At 37.1% G+C, this 20,333-nt stretch overlaps 1 protein-coding gene across 2 annotated transcripts in view; it reads right to left on the reverse strand.

Moving 5' to 3' along the window:
- The window catches only part of LOC123566648 (DNA mismatch repair protein Msh6-like), a 63,349-nt gene that overhangs the window by 39,019 nt on the left and 3,997 nt on the right, over window positions 1–20,333 (reverse strand). Inside the window, exons 2-8 of one of the 2 annotated variants that reach the window (XM_053549678.1) lie at window positions 13,403–13,571; window positions 10,566–10,762; window positions 9,863–9,933; window positions 8,972–9,086; window positions 8,497–8,615; window positions 7,856–8,080; window positions 6,325–6,407 (exon numbers count right to left, since the gene is read on the reverse strand). In XM_053549678.1, the coding sequence (XP_053405653.1) occupies window positions 6,325–6,407; window positions 7,856–8,080; window positions 8,497–8,615; window positions 8,972–9,086; window positions 9,863–9,933; window positions 10,566–10,762; window positions 13,403–13,571 (979 nt within the window). The remainder of the gene's footprint in view (window positions 1–6,324; window positions 6,408–7,855; window positions 8,081–8,496; window positions 8,616–8,971; window positions 9,087–9,862; window positions 9,934–10,565; window positions 10,763–13,402; window positions 13,572–20,333) is intronic. The other variant, XM_045360935.2, reaches the window with a different exon arrangement.

Here is a 20,333-nt window from a genome sequence, read left to right on the forward strand (position 1 = left end):
TGCAAAAAGCAAGATGGAGTTATGTTTCTTGCTATACAGGGTCAGCTTATGATGGTGAACAAGTATTCCAAGTTTCAAAGCAATAGCTTTGATAGTTTAGGAGAAAGCTGACCTAAACATAAAACTTAACCAGGCAACGCCGACGCCGACGCCGACAACCGCTCAAGTGATGACAATAACTCATCATTTTTTTTCAAAAATCAGATGAGCTAAAAAAGGTTACTTCCCTTTGGCTCTAAGCCATTCAGAATGAGATATAGTTAAAAAAAACATCAAAAAAAACCTTAAATTTTAGGTAAAAGGGGGCCCAAAAATTTAAAAACAAAAGGACCATGGAAGGGCCGAATTTACCAAACCCCTTCCCACTTTACCCCTTTTGAGTAAAGACGCGTTTTTCCCATTTTTTGACATAGTGACCTATTTTTTTAGCTCATGTGAAAACCCCCCTTTTAACTTACCCAGATTTTTTTTTTTTACAAGATAAAAATTCGACCAATTTTTTAGGAAAATCCATTGAAAAATATGGTCTCTAGAGAGGGCAACCCCAAAGGGTTTTTTTACTATTTTACCTATTGAAACCCAGTTTTTTAAGGGACGTGACCCTTTTTTGAACTTTTCCCAGATATCAAGGGAACAAAATCACTAATTTTTATGAAAATCTCATGAAAAAAATGGGGCCCCTAAGAGGTCACAAGGTTTTTCTATTTTTTTACCTACTGGCCTATTTTTTTACCGCACGGGCCCATTTTCGAAACCGACCCCAGATATATCAAAAGGGGAACATTCAGGGTCAATTTTCATGAAGATCCATTGAAAAATATGGGCCCAAAGAGGTCAAAAAAATTTTTTTAATTTTAGACCTACTGACCTACTTTTTACCGCAGTTGACCCAGTTTCAAACAAAATCCCCAGATATCATCAAAGATGACCATTCAGACCAACTTTCATACAGATTTCCCCTGGGAAAAATAGGGGCCCCTAGAGAGGTTTTAAAAAAGGTTTTTTTATTTTGACCACTGCCCAAATTTTTTATGGCACGTGACCCAGTTTCAACCTTGCCAATATCATCAAGGGAACATTCTGACCAATTTTCTTAAGATCCATTAAAGGGGTATGGCCTCTAGAGGGTCAAAAAGGGTTTTTTCCTTTTTCAAGCCCTATGACCTATTTTTTTGACTGCAGTGACCCAGTTTAAAACTTGACCTTATTCAAAAGATAAACTTTCAGACCAACTTTCATACAATCCCATGAAAAATTTTCCTCTGAGAGGTCACGTTTTTTTCATTATTTGACCTCTGACCTCTTTTTGATGGCACGTGACCCCCTTTCGAACTTACTTAGATACAAAGATAAACATTCGCCCAAAATTTTTTGGAGATCCTTCCAAGTATGGCCTCTAGAGAGGTTAAAGGTTTTTCATTTTAGCCCTACAACCTATTTTTTGACCGCACATGACCCTTTTTCAAATTAAACCTGATATCATCAAGATGAACTTCAGACCAATTTTCATATGCCCATGAAAAATAGGGCCTTAGAGAGGCCAAGGTTTTTTTATTTGACCTACTGACCAGTTTTTGAGGGGCACGTGACCCACTTTGAACTGACCTAGATGTCATCAAATGAACATTCAACCAACTTATACAGACCCATGAAAAATAGGGCCTTTAGAGAGTCAAAAAGGTTTTTATTTTTTACCTACTGACCTATTTTTTTGATGGCACTGACCCACTTTAAAACTGCCCCTAGATATATCAAGGTGAACTTTTGCCCAAATTTTCAAAAGATTCATGAATAAGGGCCTTAGAGGGTCAAAAGGTTTTCTTTTTTTTAGACCTCTGACCTAGTTTTTGACCGCCGTCCCCATTTCGAACTTGACCTAGATATCACAAGATGAACATTCTGACCAACTTTCATACAGATCCAATGAAAAAAATGGCCTTTAGAGGGGTCACAAGGTTTTTTCTATTTTTTTGACCTACTCCCCTATTTTTTTTGATGGAGTGACCCACTTTCGAACTTGACCAGATATCATCGATGAACATTCAGACAACTTTCATCAGTCCCATGAAAAATATGGCCTCTAGAGAGGTCAAAAGGTTTTTTTCTTTATTTGACCTATGCCTAGTTTTTGAGGGCAGTGACCCACTTCAAACTTGACCTAGATATCATCAAGGTAAAAATTCTACAATTTTCATGAAGATCTCATAAAATATAGGCCCTTAGAGAGTCACAAGGTTTTTTCATTTTTGAGCCTATGCCCATTTTTGACCGCACGGACCCAGTTTCGAACTGACCTAGATATCATCAAGATAACTTCGCCCAAACTTATCAACCCAAAAAAATATGGCCTTTAGAGAGGCCAAAAGGTTTTTTCTATTTTTTGACCTATCCCTAGTTTTTGATGCTGTGCCCATTTCGAATTGACCTAGATATCATCAAGGTAACTTTCTGACCAATTTCAGAAGATCTTGTAAAATATATGGCCTGAGAGGGTCACAGGTTTTTTTTTTTTAGACCTACTGACCATTTTTTGACGGCACGTGACCCATTTCGAACTTGCCCCAGATATCTCAAGTTAAATTTTTGCCCAAATTTCATAAAGCCCCATAAAAATGTGACCTTAGGTGGTCACAAGCAAAATTTACGGCGACCCGCACGCACCACCACGAGGACGACGGACACCGCGCGATCACAAAAGCCACCTTGCACTTTGTACAGGTGAGAAACAAGAGCTGTCCATAAACAGCCAAGTCGACTATTCGAAATATTTCACAGAACTGGAAATTATTACCCAAAAATTAAATACAAAAGAGTTTTTTAAATTAAAGGGGGGCATACAAGTTTGGACTTGATGCATCAAATAGTTTTAAAACCCCGAAGAAAAATGTTAAGTTTTCAATTTAATATCGCATTTGTTTTGGGGATAGTAACTTTCATGTAAAAATTTAACCAGAATTTTCTAAGTCCAAAAGGGGGGATAATTTGCTCAAAATACATGTTAAGAGTTATGGAACTTGACCCAGTGAGGTAGGTAATTGATCTAGAAAAAGAATAAATAAGTTCCAATCTATATGCCTTTTAGTAATAGCTGTATGTACTTGCACGCAAAACTTTAACCAGAATTTTCTAAGTCCAAAAGGGGGCATAATTTGGCCAAAATACATGCCAGAGTTATGGACTTGACCCAGTGAGGTAGGTAATTGATCTAGAAAAAGAAAAAATAAGTTTTCAAATCTATATGCCTTTTAGTAATAGCTGTATGTACTTGCACGCAAAACTTTAACCAGAATTTTCTAAGTCCAAAGGGGGCATAATTTGGCCAAAATACATGCCAGAGTTATGGGACTTGACCCAGTGAGGTAGGTAATTGATCTAGAAAAAGAAAAAATAAGTTTCAAATCTATATGCCTTTTAGTAATAGCTGTATGTACTTGCACGCAAAACTTTAACCAGAATTTTCTAAGTCCAAAAGGGGCATAATTGGCCAAAATGAAGTCAGAGTTATGGGACTTGGTGCTATCAACTAGTTTTATAACCCCGAAGACACATGTGAAGTTTCAATTCAATATCTGCATTAGTTTTGGAGATAGTAACTTGCATGTAAAACTTTAACCAGAATTTTCTAAGTCCAAAAGGGGGCATAATTTGCTCAAAATACATGTTAGAGTTATGGAACTTGACCCAGTGAGGTTGGTAATTGACCTAGAAAAAGAATAAATAAGTTTCAAAGCTATATGCCTTTAAATGATAGCTGTATGTACTTGCATGCAAAAACTTAACCAAGGTGTGACGCCGACGCCGACGCCAGGGTGAGTAGAATAGCTAGACTATTCTTCGAATAGTCGAGCTAAAAATTAGTGTCAGAGTTATGCACCTTGTGTCACATGATGTGGGTGATGAGGCTGAACATCTATTTTAAGTCTGGATCAAATCCATTCAGTAGTAACTGAGATATAGTGAAAATACATCAAAATTAACCATAAATTCTAAGTAAAAAGGGGCATAATTCATGAAAAATTGGTGTCAGAGTTATGCACCTTGTGTCACATGATGTGGGTGATTAGGTGGAACATCTATTTTAAGTTTGAATCAAATCCATTTTGTAATAATTGAGATACAGTGAAAATACATCAAAATTAACCTTAAATTTAAAGTAAAAGGGGACATAATTCATAAAAAATTTATGTCAGAGTTAAGCACCTTATGTCACATCATCTGGGTGAAGAGGTGGAACAAATATTTTAAGTTTGAATCAAATCCATTTAGTAATAACTGAGATATAGTGAAAATATAACAAAATTAACCTTAAATTCTAAGTAAAAGGGGACATAATTCATGAAAACTTGGTGTCAGAGTTATGCACCTTGTGTCAAAGGATGTGGGTGATGAGGTGGAACATCTATTTTAAGTTTGAATCAAATCCATTTAGTAATAACTGAGATATAGTGAAAATACAACAAAATTAACCTTAAATTCTAAGTAAAAGGGGACATAATTCATGAAAACTTGGTGTCAAGAGTTATGCACCTTGTGTCACATGATATGGGTGATAAGGTGGAACATGTATTTTAAGTTTGAATCAAATCCATTTGGTAATAACTGAGATAATAGATTTCGGGACGCGACGGGACGGGACGCGACAAAACTGCCTCCTATATACCCCCCTCAAACAAGTTTGGTGGGGGTATAAAAATTGCCAATGAAATTAAATGATTCACAGTGATAAGACAGAAATTTGCTGCTTCACACTGCTAACAAGACTTCTCTATTAAGCTTGAGGAACGGTCCTTTCATAACCACTAACTATCGTATCTATTCGCTAATTTACATTCAATGACAAAGCTAGGAGGAAAAAAATTGAAATTTATAGATTTACCTGAAAGTAGTCATTTTATAAGATAAGTGTCAACTAGAGCTGTCTCTAAAGGTGATGAATGTACCCCCCGCATGCACTGACACAGTACATTGCAATCTGACGCACACAAGACTGCATAATCATGTGGACTGTATGTATATAGACTGTATGTATACAGTATAGTAACAAACAAGAAAGGCGGCAATGCCACGAAACCAGGTTTTCAACACTTTTCATAAGAATAAAAAAGTATACTGAATCACAGTGCACCACTTTAAAGCACAACCCTAACCCTAACCCTAACCTAACCCTATTTTTAGTAACAATGACCTTGACCTTAATCCCAGAAACCCCAAAATCAATCCCAAGCTACAACTTTATATACACCAAGTTTCATCATGATAGCTCATTCCTAAGTTAAGTTATTGACCGGAAACCCTTTTTCTATTTTAAGTAACAGTGACCTTAACCTTGACCCCAGAAACCCCAAAATCAATCCCAGCCTTTGTCTTGATATAAGCTACAAACATACCAAGTTTTATTCAAATATCTTTACCGAAACAAAAGTTATTGACCGGAAACACCAGTTTGACGCCGCCGCCCATCCGCCCGCCCGACCAACGACATACCCCAATCTAATAACTCAGGTTTTAACAAAGTCCCATAACTATGCAGAATATTTATCTAAAAGAATGTAACATGCACCATGCACAACTAGGGTTGGTACTGATCACTTGTGTGAAGTTTCATTAAATTGTGTGCAAGGGTTTGGTAGATTAGGCACGCACAAGATTGCATATGCAGACTGTATGTACATAGTATGTTAACAAGAAACAAAGTCCCATAACTCTGCAATTTTTGTCGCTAAAGAACCTAACATGCCCCATGCACAACTACTGTTGTTACTGATCACTTGTGTGAAGTTTCATTAAATTGTGTCAAGGGGATGAGGAGAGATGGTGCGCACAAGATTGTGTCTATGTATATAGTATAGTAACAAAAAAACAAAGTCCCATAACTCTGCAAATTTTTTTTCTAAAAGAACCTTACATGACCCATGCACAACTACTGTTGGTACTGATCACTTGTGTGAAGTTTCATTAAATTGTGTCAAGGGGATGAGGAGAGATGGTGCGCACAAGATTGTGTCTATGTATATAGTATAGTAACAAAAAAACAAAGTCCCATAACTCTGCAAATTTTTTTTCTAAAAGAACCTTACATGACCCATGCACAACTACTGTTGGTACTGATCACTTGTGTGAAGTTTCATTAAATTCTGTCAAGGGGATAAGGAGAGATGGTGCACACAAGATTGCGTCTACGGACAGACGGACAGACAACCTGAAACCAGTATACCCCCCCTTAAAACTTTGTTGTCGGGGGACACAATAAGGAGACAGAAAATATACTTCTTTTTTACAAAATCCACTGACTGTGGCAAATATGTAGTCTCGAAAAAGCCTTACTTGATTTTATCTGGTTGTAACCATTCATATTTACAGTGCTGGTAAACTATTTTGTCTTCTGCACTGTCACCATTCTGTCCAACCTGAAATAGGAGGTAAAAACTTGTTCTATCGAAGCAAGAATTTGTTAAATCTGCTGCCTAGTTTCCTTTAAGTCAGAACAAGCTACTACTGATGTCATTTTTGATTTTGGTATGTTTTGGTTTCTATCAGTTGTACGTATTATCAGTATATATTGTCCAAAACAACATACCAGTTACAATTATAATCTAAGCTTCCTAGACAAGATGCAGTGGTCCGCTTAACAATGACCACGAAAAGCAAGGGGCTGTCAGTCCGAGCCGCCTGTCTTCCAGCTAAAAATATTAACACTGGGATTAAATTCCAATCATGGTGCTTTATGCCTGGCACTTTACAAAACCAATACCCCTGTAGCTTCTAGAACTGAAGTACCTTCTGTATCTTTCTCTATCCTCCAACTAATCATTACCCAGTAACAATCTTCTGGAGGAGTCACCCATATAGGTTTTGGCGTTGACAACAAATATTGTCACAACCAAACTTCTGGTTTCCAGTCTGGATATCACTGTGTTTCAGTGTAACAGACTTAAGAAATCATCATTAGGGACTATATTCAGTGGAACACAATCAGACTCGGGTACTAAACTTCAAATGATCCATTCCATTTATATGTACAAAATATGAATTCCTTACAGTTATTTTTCAACAACTAAATGATGTACTATAAAATCTCATTTAATTTCGTGGGCATGAAATTTCGTGGTTTTGGTCAAAATGGCAATTTATTGGGATATGAATTCATGGATTTCATCTTTTGAACATAGAATGAATGGGAATTTCACTTGTTCCTTGGGATTAAATTTCGTTGATTGACTCAACTACAAAAATTAGTTCCCCATGAATATTAATGAGTTCATAGTACATCAAGTCAGCCACTTTTCCTTACTGTTAACAAAACCTAGATCTTCACTATAATACTGAGACAAAAGAATAAATAATACTGAGACAGAAGTATATATATGAGTTGCGAATGAAGCTTGTTTGCATACACTGGCCTTCCAATGCTGCCTTGGGGGGATATCGGTGTTTCGATCCTGAAAAGCTTCTACGTGGAATTTTCAGCAACTTGTCTCAGGTTTCGCATCCCACTGAGGTGTAGCTGTCAAAACCCAGGCAATCTCGCATGATCAGATACTATACAATGGGGTTCAAAAATGCTGTCTATGAAAGAGCTACAAGTAGCCGGATAAGCCTGTATCTGATTTCTGATCTCTCTGTCGTGGGGGCTTTGTCTCACTCTGTCCCTCTGGTCAGATCGCTCTGTGTCTGTACTAGTAGAGGATGAATTATGCGCCCTATGTGGCTGCATTTGAACTATGTAAAGCGCCTTGGGCGCTATATAAATCTGGTAAAATTTAATGTACAACGCCAGTGAATATACTATGTGTAAAATTAGGCGTTTAATCAAATAAAGCAGTTTCAGTTTCAGAAGTATACAAAATCAACTTACAGAGTCACTTGCTGAGAATGCGGCAAGCTTTGATTTCGTAACATCACTAACTTTTGGAGATGCCACTTCCGATTTTAAACTGCTGCCTTTTGGTGGGGATTTATCCGGACTGTTATCTTTAGAGAAGCCTGACAATGCTTTCTGAACCGACTTTGGTGCAGATTTTCTTGCAGACTTTGGTCCCCATGCAGGTTTTGGTGCTGGTCTTTTTCGCTTCTGAGGTAGCTGTAAAACAGGCATATCATTTTTCAACTGACAAATACCTTGATAGAATAGTTAGGGTTCAAAAATGCTGTTTTATGAAAGGACGTCTATAACATCATCCTCATAATCACATAATAAACTACATGCCTTGACAGGATGACCTTGATCAAATGAAATTACTAATCCATAAAATATCATCATTTTATACACATGTATCTGGACCAGAAAAATCTGGTTCAGAAACATTTAATGAAATATCATCAATGCAACTGCTAGCATCATCATCATCATTTAATTAACAACATGCCTTGACTGAAGAATCTGGTTCAGATTTATCATATGGAAAAACATTATCTTCATCAATGCCAATGCTATCATCATCATCATTATCACAATTTATCATGATCATCATCATCATCATTTTTTACACTACATACCTTCATTGGAGAATCTGGTTCAGAAGCATCATCTGATGAAACATCATCTTCATCAACACCACTGCTAGCATCATCATCGTCATCACTCCCTTCCTCAGCATCTGGCTTAAATTCATCACCTACATGTACAGTAAATTACATTAAATAAAACTTCTGGTGGAAACATTTTTAACGTATTACCACAGCTTTATATACCCAAGAACGAGCAAATACCTCTCACACTATGTGCTACAGATGTAAATATGACTATATACAATTACTGCATAACAAATTCAGTTTTTAGTACAAAATGATTAATATCAACTAAAGAACAAAGCATTACAAAGTTTGGTGTTGTTCTAATACTTTTTTATGTAAAGTCTTCCTTGTCTTTTTCTGTTCACAAAGTATCAGTGTCTCCTAGACCTATATTAAGCAAAAGAGCTACTTAATTTTGAGCAAAATGTCAAACGGCCAATAAAAACTCAGCACTTACCCGAGTCGTGTGCTTCACTATCTTCATCATCCTCTACAATGATTCTCCGCCTCTTGGCACGGTTTCTTTGTGACCTTCTACCTTTAGCGGGCGACTTGCGTGGTGTTTTCTTCACCTAAAAAAAGGATAACATCCCTTTTCACTGTTTTCTTATAAATGTTGTTTCCAAATTAGAAAAATAATGAGTTACTTTTCGATTGGAAAACAACCAAATTTTGGCTCCTGTAAAAAACAACTTTTTACCGATAGAAAAAACGCCCTTTTTCAGTAAAAATACCCTGGACTCATTACTGCACGTGGACTTCCCAATTTGAAAGGCAATGTCGCCTCTGCAAAAATTATTTTTCCAAATTTTTAACAAATCTTCCCTCCAAAGATAAATATCTTTTAACATATTCTAACCAAAAGTGTTAGTAAATCCTCATAATTATGTAAACCATTCCATTGACAAAGTGCTTTTCAACTACAAATATGTGGATATTACTGTTTTTCATTACAACACAGTTCCCTCATTTTTAGTTATTACAGCCCATAATTCCCCTCCTTAACCTTTAGCCTGCTGTCGGCAAGTGATTCTGCCTTTGCAACCAGTGCAGACCAAGATCAGCCTGCACATCCAGTGCAGACCAAGATCAGCCTGCACATCCATGCAGTCTGATCATGGTCTGCACTGTTCGCTATTCAGTCAGTAAACTTTCAGTAAACACCCCTTCAAATAATAATGGTACTGCCCAAACTGAATGATGGACCAGTTCATTATCGAAATTTAGCAGGGCAAAGGTTAAGATTCCTACCATCCTTCCCCCAAAACTGAAAGAAAACCGTCTGTATTTATAACAAGTCTGTCTGACACCTTCAACACCAAAACTCTAAGTGTAAATTGTAACATACCTTCTCTTCCCCTATATCCATGTTCTCTTTGCTGTTATCTTCATCGCTCATTTCATCATCAAATATTTCTGCTACAATACACAAGAGAAAATACTCAAAGTGAAATCTTACCTCATGCTGCTTACCTCAAACTGGTTACAGACTTTTTAATTTTTACATCTTTATAGTCAAATTTACCATGGATCTAGATTTATCCCATTCAATCCAAGTCAGCTGTAGATTTTCAAAAAAATCAAACTTCATCACAAAACTAGTTCTATGAAATAAATTCTAGTTGAATAATACAATAACCAAAGTCATACATATGATCGACGAAACAGTGCGAAAATGAATCTACCACACCTTTTTTCAGACAATTGACAGCTTTGGAACTGTTTTCAAATCCTGTCTGTACAATTTTGGATTGGGGCAGTTTTTCAAAAAGGTAACGCGAGTCAGTTAACCCAACTAGCATTGTTGGGTTATATACTAGTACCTCTCTCCAAGCTTTAATCAGAGGTAAAGGACAAATGGCTTCAGGTATATCGTCTCCTGTCATGACAGAGTAGTCCGACTCTGGGATTATACCTCCAACCTCTTTATTAACTGTTACCGACTCTACCTCCTGCGGTAATGTGGCTTGCACTTGAGATTGATCATGAAACTACTGGTATGTTATCAGCAAAGTTCAGTTATGACCCGATATATTCATTATATTTATTACACTTACGATCTAGATCCATTTCATCCTCTTCATCTGAAGGCTGTAGCTCTACAACAAGTCCAAGACGATCTTCTCGGGAGAGTTTCATAGCTTCATCAGCTGCCTCTGCACCCTTAACAACCGGCGCACTGTTGGTGTGGAACATTCCACCTTTCTGAACCTGTGCATCCTCTGATCCCTTGTATTCATGACAATTCCTGTGATTGTTTAAAATAATACAGAAGTGTTTTCACCTTATGTTGAATTCATATTAAGAGGTTCCTGGCTTTTTTTCCCTAAGGAAACCTTTCATTTACAGAAAAAATGCTTTCTTTCAATAGTGACCTTACGCTACAGAAAGCTGTAGAAATCCTACACTCCTCATTAAAAACAAGAGCTGTCTCCATAGGATGACACATGCCCCTGATGGCACTTTGAATGAATAGTTATGGCCGATGTTAGAGTTTAGGACCTTTGACCTACGAAGCTGGGTCTTGCGCGCGACACGTCGTCTTACTGTGTCACACATTCATGAGTAGTTATTTTAAAATCCATGCATGAATGACAAAGATATGGACCGGACACGCCCATCAATGCACTATCATGAAAAATGACCTTTAACGTCTAAGTGTGACCTTGACCTTTGAGCTACGGACCTGGGTCTTGCGCACGACATGTCGTCTTACTGTGGTACACATTCATGCCAAGTTATTTGAAAATCCATCCATGGATGACAAAGATATGAACCGGACACGCCCATCAATGCACTATCCTTTAACGTCTAAGTGTGACCTTGACCTTTGAGCTACGGACCTGGGTCTTGCGCGCGACACGTCGTCTTACTGTGGTACACATTCATGCCAAGTTATTTGAAAATCCATCCATGGATGACAAAGATATGGACCGGACACGCCCATCAATGCACTATCCTTTAAAGTCTAAGTGTGACCTTGACCTTTGAGCTACGGACCTGGGTCTTGCGCGCGACATGTCGTCTTACTGTGGTACACATTCATGCCAAGTTATTTGAAAATCCATCCATTGATGACAAAGATATGGACCGGACACGCCCATCAATGCACTATCCTTAAATGTCTAAGTGTGACCTTGACCTTTGAGCCACGGACCTGGGTCTTGCGCGCGACACGTCGTCTTACTGTGGTACACATTCATGCCAAGTTATTTGAAAATCCATCCATCGATGACAAAGATATGGACCGGACACGAAAATTGCGGACAGACTGACAGACAGACGGACCGACAGACCGACAGACGGTTCAAAAACTATATGCCTCCCTTCGGGGGCATAAAAATGTTTTCTACAATAAATAAGGCCACATTTAAAAAAGCCTTTGTTTGCTGTCTCCCGACCCTACATTTTAAAGTTGGGTAAGTAGGTACCGTATTTTGGTGTGTATAGGTCGCACTTTTTCTACCCATTTTGCTGCCTGAAAAAGTTCCTGCGACCTTTACGACAGAACATTGCCAGCAGTTTTTTTTTCGGGCCAATTTTCTGACCGTAGCTCTCGCAAAATTACGTGCATCTGTTACGAACGAACAAAATGGATAAAAAATATCAATATCGGCGGCTTTTCAACCAATAGCGGTTACTTTCAATAAAATATATCAAAAATAACCCATACAGACTATTAAAATTACGAATGACTTTAATTCAAAGATGTTTTTGCAGTCTGAATTACGTTTGTTTCTACTTTCGTTTTACTGGACGCCATTGACATGTACTCCGGGTTGGATAAAATCCGGACAGATCCGTCCTCCATTCCAAGCATTGTTTATACTAATTCTTAGCGTATTAAAAAACTTGAATGATTATTTTTTACTTTTGATTTTTAAATAAAAGAAAAAAATCCAAAAAGAGATATTTTGTTAATCTTTTTACTCAGAATCAAAAGAACGCGGTTAATTACATGACACGGAAAGGTGTTGTAATTGCTGTGCAAACAATTCACACTTAAACTTGCATGATAACAGAATGTAAACGCAAGCCGTCTGCTGCCAATTAGTGTCAAAAAGCCGCTTTTCTTTGATGTAGTTTGTTACCGATACTACTGTTGGTACGAAACGGTTGGGAACGAAAATAACACAGTCCGATTTCCACCAATCAGGTTCTGATAATAATTCAGTCCGCGGCATCAATATGGCCGCCGCCATAACTTTTTTGCCGGTAAATATTAAATATTGCTGGGGAAAAAATCCGAAATTTAACTGCGACTAATACGCTAGAAGTCAAATTTTCCGACCATTTCCAGAGCAAAAATTAGATGCGGACTATACATTACCGCGACCTATACACACCAAAATACGGTAGGCAATTTTTTTTTTTTTTTTTTTTTTTTTTTTTTTTTTGGTGGGGGGGATTATACTTTCACCAGTAGATATATAGGATTGTTTCGAACAGAATATTTGTTCTGTAAAATTAAGACAAATCTGTATATGTTGTATAAAAGGATGAAATTAAATAATACAATTTAAACTTTCTTACTTATTATTTTGCTTACTTTAAATCTATGCGGCACGTCATATCGCAACTTAAAAAAAAAAAAAAAAATGACCAGCATTGTCCAATAAAAACTTTTGGGGCGCAGCATTTTAAGTGGGTAGGTAAGGAGACAGCAAACAAACATATTTTTAATTTTGACCTAATGCTAATTCCCATTTTTTAATGACAATGCTTTTTTCCTTCGAGATTTGATGCCAATAAAGATAAAGTTGTATTCCTGCAGCTCAGATAATGTATGAACCAAATCAATCAAGAAAACTAGTGCAAAATACAAAATTTATATCTCATGCATGCACAAATCACCCGACCATTATATGATACCTAAAACATTTCTTACTTTAGTTTGATCCAGGCTCTAGAGACAGGATTGTCAAAGAACTGTACATGTACTTGTGGATTTTTACCACCTTTGAAATGAGTGTTCTGAGTAGGATGGTTACAGATGAGGCTCGGCCACCATGGATACCCCTCTAGTTTACACCACAGCAAATCACCAACTTCATATGCTGAAAATGGCATTAATATTACACTTTTTGGACTAAATAAAACACATGCTATCATTTTAATTCATATAAAACCACTGTTCTGACTATGCTATTTGCTGAACACTAAATGCTATAATCCTTCGGCTTCAAGGTGTGCTCTACACAAACAAGCTTCTGGCCGTGCGCATTTCTCGAAAACATTCATAACTTCATGTAAAACTGGAGCTGCTTTTGAGAAAAGTGCATGTATTCCACAACTGCCTTATCATCTAGATTGGCATTTCTTCTCCATTATGTATCTGAGTCAACCATGCATCAATACATGTATCACTGGCATCTGTGTATAGAGCAATTTTCAGTAATTCAAGGGCCATAATTCTGAAGTGCCTGGGCCGATTTGGCTAGTTCTTGAACTTGGCTGAGCACTTATTGGCAAACACGTTTTGTTCAAATTTGGTGAAAATCAGATGAGAAATGTTCAAATTAGAGCGTGAAAAAGATATGCGACAGACAGACAGACATACACACACACAAAGACAGGAGTAAATCCATATGTCTCCCACACTACTGTGTGGTGGGACCGTGGGAGACATAATAATACCAAAACTGCTCAATGCTTGTTCAAGGCACAGCTCTGGCAACAACAAGACTCAAGTATGACCTTTTACTTTTACTCTAACTGTGCCTGTTTAGCCAATGAAATCAGATGTATCGGTTCAATTCCTGACTGAAAATAAATTTAAGGAAGTTCCAACCAAACTTTCCTCAACAAACCGAGACCAATATTTTTTTACATTTACATAGAAATGATTTTAAAGGTCCAATACTAAGGAAAGTGAACATTTTAATTTCTTTTAAAAAGCACAGAAACTATTTCATTTTATTGGAAAATGAAAGTTGGTATGTAGAAATTCGAAATAAATCGCAGTATATGTACAATTATTTTTCTATGAAGTATGAAGAAAGTTAAAAAGACCTGGGGGGTCATTCTGTCGATTCATTGAAATTTCAACATAATACACATACATTTCTTTGAGTTCCAAAGACCTTCTGTAAATTTTGACCTGCCAATCTTCATTATTTAGTGTCTTGCAGAAGTCTATGCACTGGCTATGAAAAAAATTGCCAACTCACTTTCCCTTAGTAATGGACCTTTAAGGTCTCTCTTTTTTTAAAATAATTTTCTACTTTTTGACTGCTGATTGTACACCATCATGAATCTTTTTGTCTTTTCCATACTGTAGCACTCCATAGACAAACAGTTCTGAAATTTTCTGTGAACATTTTCTGCAATATGAATACAGTGAGTCACTATAGTAGTACTAAAGTCATGTTTAGAAAAAGGACATGATCTAGTAAGAGGCACAGAAGCAGGTACCTAAAATTCGTCTTTTTACATCACCGGTGTAGATAAAATCGGCACCTTATTTTTTTGCTGATATTTTTTAAGTTGTTAACAGTGGCTTTGTGCATATCTGAACCCTGTAAATTAATGCATTTACTTGTATGGTCAGCGTAGTACAATAGCAAACAAACATTCTGCCAGATAACTGTATTTGATGGGTAAATCACAAGTTCACTTAAAGCATACCTGGGATTGTTTCTTACCACTCTATGCCTGCTTGCCTAGTTGGAAGAGCATATATAATAGAAACCCATGGGTGCCTTCTCAAGACCCAAGCATGCATGACAGAAGCAGAATCCCTCTATCATTTTGGAAGCTATTTTTGTAAACAAATAAAATTTCCAAGTAAAAGTAAATACATTAAATACTTGTAGACTTTGAGTTTGATAACATTTTCAACCATTTTTGAATCTGAAGCTTTCTGACCAATGATAATTTTCATTATAATTATAACAAAACTGCACGGTTATCTGTGCAGCAATTTTATCTCCCCAACCAGTAAGCTGCCAAATTACAGAGCTGTAGTCCATCCTAGGATATATTGTGTCATACTTATGGGCAATATCTCCAATCACATCAAACACACTAAAAACCAAAATAGTGTCCAGAGGAAATGTCTGATGAAATTGTCATCGCTGCAGATTTAAGTTAAAATGCTGATTTTGTTGTGAATATGAGATAAATTCAAAGTTTAAATGTATCAAAAGGGGATTCAATTCCTCATTGATTTATTTAAAAAATATCATATATAATTTCAACAAGAGGACCATGATGGTCCTGAATCGCTCACCTATCCCCACATGACCCAGTGTTGGACTGAGTATGACGTCGTTATTTCTATTATTTCACAAAGTGACCTAGTTTTTGAGCATATGTGACCTAGATATCATCAAGATAAAAAATTCTGACCAATTTTCATGAAGATCCATTGAAAAATATGACCTCTAGAGAGGTCACAAGATTTTTCTATTATTTGACCTAATGACCTAGTTTTTGAAGGCACATGACCCACTTTTAAACTTGACTTAGATATCATCAAGATGAACATTCTCACTAATTTTCATGAAGATCTCATGAAAAATATGGCCTCTAGAGAGGTCACAAGGTTTTTCTATTTTTCGACCTACTGACCTAGTTTTTGACCGCACATGACCCAGTTACGAACTTGACCTAGATATCATCAAGCTGAACATTCTCACCAATTTTCATGAAGATCCATTGAGAAATATGGCCTCTAGAGACATCACAAGGTTTTTCTATTTTTAGACCTACTGACCTAGTTTTTGATTGCACATGATCCAGTTTCAAACTTGACCTAGATATCATCAAGATGAACATTCTGACCAATTTTCATGAAGATCTCTTGAAAAATATGGCCTCTAGAGAAGTCACAAGGTTTTTCTATTTTTAGATCTACTGACCTAGTTATTGACAGCACGTGAATAAATTTCGAACCTGACCTAGATATCATCAAGGTGAACATTCTGACCAATTTTCATAAAGATCCCATGAAAAATATGGCCTCTAGAGAGGTCACAAAGTTTTTCTATTTTCAGACCTACTGACCTAGTTTTTGACCGCACGTGACCCAGTTTCAAACTTGACCCAGATATCATCAAGGTGAACATTCTGACCAATTTTCATGAAGATCCATTGAGAAATATGGCCTCTAGAGAGGTCACAAGGTTTTTCTATTTTTAGACCTACTGACCTAGTTTTTGACCCCATGTCAGTGTTCGAAATTCACGGTAGTCCGACAGCCCGTGGCTACCAAATTTCAGCTCGGGCTACCGATTTTCCACAGGTACAAGCCCGACTGGGCTACCGAATTTTCCTCATTTGTTTAAAAAAAACATTCTAATTAAACGAGTACTGCATCGTGATTTTCCAGACTGAGAAACGCTTATGGAATTATTGGTTTTTGCACTCTTACTTGTTGACAATCAAACACAGTGCCAAAGACGTAACCGCAGCTCTAATTGGCTGAATACAATCACCTCTAGCGTAACGGATAATTTGATTAGCTTTCACACTTCTCGCGAAAATCTCACAAGTCCCTGCAGTAGGCAGAGCTTAAATTATGCTATCAGCGTGTGTGTAAATGTGTATTCAGCACTCGGTATTACATCTTACAAATTGTCAACAGTCCGAGTTGCAGTAATTGGCGAGTGCGGATCCTAAAAAATCGGGCATAACAGTTTATATTTCGTTTTGGCAAGGAGTGTCATGTCCGATGCTTTTGGACTCTGACGATGCTGATCTGGACTGGAGTATTTCGAGTTAAAATTTTTCAAAAACATGGCAAACATATACTGTATGTCTTTTTTATTACTTCAAACATGCATAGAGATGTTTGTAAAACAATATGTTATATGGTGCAAAAATTATGTATTTTAAGGTGTTAAAAGTTCGGGCTAGTGAAATTGGTGTCGGGCTTGGAAAATTTTTAATCTGGTAGCCCCAACGGGCTATTGGATTCAAATCTGAATTTCGTACACTGCCATGTGACCCAGTTTCAAACTTGACTTAGATATCATCAAGATGAACATTCTGACCAATTTTCATGAATATCTCATGAAAAATATGGCTTCTAAAGAGGTCACAAGGTTTTTCTATTTTTTAGATCTACTGACCTAGTTTTTGACCCAACGTGACCCAGTTTCGAACTTGACCTAGATATCATCAAGATGAACATTCTGACCAATTTTTATGAAGATCCATTGAGAAATATGGCCTCTAGAGAGGTCATAAGGTTTTTCTATTTTTAGACCTACTGACCTAGTTTTTGACCCCACGTGACCCAGTTTCGAATTCGACCTAGATATCATCAAGATGAACATTCTGACCAATTTTCATGAAGATCTCATGAAAAATATGGCCTCTAGAGAAGTCACAAGGTTTTTCTATTTTCAGATCTACTGACCTAATTTTTGATCCCACGTGACCAAGTTTCGAACTTGACCTAGATATCATCAAGGTGAACATTCTGACCAATTTTCATGAAGATCCATTGAGAAATATGGCCTCTAGAGAGGTCACAAGGTTTTTCTATTTTTAGACCTACTGACCTAGTTTTTGACCGCATGTAACCCAGTTTCGAACTTGACCTAGATATCATCAAGGTGAACATTCACACCAATTTTCATGAAGATCTCATGAAAAATATGGCCTCTAGAGAGGTCACAAGGTTTTTCTATTTTTAGATCTACTGACCTAGTTTTTGACCCCACGTGACCCAGTTTCGAACTTGACCTAGATATCATCAAGATGAACATTCTGACCAACTTTCATAAAGATCCCATGAAAAATGTGACCTCTAGAGTGGTCACAAGCAAAAGTTTACGCACGCACGCACGACGGACGCCACGCGATCACAAAAGCTCACCTTGTCACTTAGTGACAGATGAGCTAAAAATTCTGACCAATTTTCATGAAGATCCATTGAAAAATATGGCCTCTAGAGAGGTCACAAGGTTTTTTTATTATTTGACCTACTGACCTAGTTATTGACTGCACATGAACCAGTTTCGAATTTGACCTAGATATCATCAAGGTGAACATTCTGACCAATTTTCATGAAGATCCATTTGAAAGTATGGCCTCTAGAGAGGTTACAAGGATTTTCTGTTTTTTGACCTACTGACCAAGTTTTTGACCGCAGTTGACCCAGTTTCAAACTTGACCTAGACATCATCAAGATAAACATTCAGACCAACTTTCATACAGATCCCATGAAAAATATGGCCTCTAGAGAGGTCACAAGGTTTTTTTTATTATTTGACCTACTGACCTAGTTATTGACCGCACGTGACCCAATTTCAAACTTGACCTAGATATCATCAAGCTGAACATTCTCACCAATTTTCATGAAGATCCATTTGAAAGAATGGCCTCTAGAGAGGTCACAAGGTTTTTCTATTTTTAGAACTACTGACCTAGATTTTGACCACAGTTGACCCAGTTTCGAACTTGATCTAGATATCAACAAGATGAATATTCAGACCAACTTTCATACAGATCCCATGAAAAATACAGCCTCTAGAGAGGTCACAAGGTTTTTTTATTATTTGACCTACTGACCTAGTTATTGACCGCTAGTGTCCCAGTTTCGAACCTGACCTAGATATCATCAAGTTGAACATTCTGACCAATTTTCATGAAGATCCATTCAAAAGTATGGTCTCTAGAGAGGTCACAAGGTTTTTCTATTTTTAGACCTACTGACCTAGTTTTTGACCACACGTGACCCAGTTTCAAACTCGACCTAGATATCATCAAGATGAACATCCAGACCAATTTTCATACAGATACCATGAAAAATATGGCCTCTAGAGAGGTCACAAGGTTTTTCTATTTTTTGACCTACTGACCTAGTTTTTGACGGCACGTGACCCAGTTTCAAACTTGACCTAGATATCATCAAGGTGAAGATTCTGACCAATTTTCATGAAGATCTTCTGAAAAATATGGCCTCTAGAGAGGTCACAAGGTTTTTCTATTTTTAGACCTACTGACCTAGTTTTTGACCACACGTGACCCAGTTTCGAACTTGACCTAGATATCATCAAGGTGAACATTCTGACCAATTTTCATAAAGACCCCATGAAAAATGTGACCTCTAGAGTGGTCACAAGCAAAAGTTTACGGACGGACGGACGCACGGACGACGGACGCTGCGCGATCACAAAAGCTCACCTTGTCACTTTGTGACAGGTGAGCTAAAAATTATGAATTTTCTGGTGATTTAAACCTATGTAAATTTACTGCACACAATTCAAGTTTAACATGCAAAAACACGTCTTCAGGGCAATAGGAGAAATCGCCGCAACGTCACGCATTAACACCTGTTTATCTGGTGGTGGGCTAAACAAATGTTTTTACATCGTTTGTGTATGGGATCCGAATTTTTAATAACTTTCTCGTTAATTTATGGATTTTAAAAATTCGAAAAGTTTTGAAATGCTTACAATTTTCATATTTAAATATCTTTTTAAAATGAAAAACCATTTTAAATGACATATGATTTAGTAGCGGCGTAACGATGCTCCAAACTTTTAGAAAAACACTCTAAAGTCAACTGTTCATAATTAATTCATTTTATTTCGAAAAATAATTAAAAGTAATCAATAAATTGCTTGTTTTATATCCTTTCTATTGATCAAAAAATTACAGTCAATATTGTGGATGCGACCACGTGTCCTCAGCGACCATTTGTCTTTAACGACCACTTTGAATTCCCCCCGAACAATTTTACTATTAAAATATTTGTGCTAAACGACTTTTGTCTAACGCGACCAGCGACCGCTGATTTTCGGCAAAATTGACTGATCTTTTTTTGTTAAGCGACCGCTAAAATTTAACTATGTCCATATTAAATC

Source organism: Mercenaria mercenaria, chromosome 8 (assembly GCF_021730395.1).
Source record: "Mercenaria mercenaria strain notata chromosome 8, MADL_Memer_1, whole genome shotgun sequence".
Lineage (NCBI taxonomy): Eukaryota > Metazoa > Mollusca > Bivalvia > Venerida > Veneridae > Mercenaria > Mercenaria mercenaria.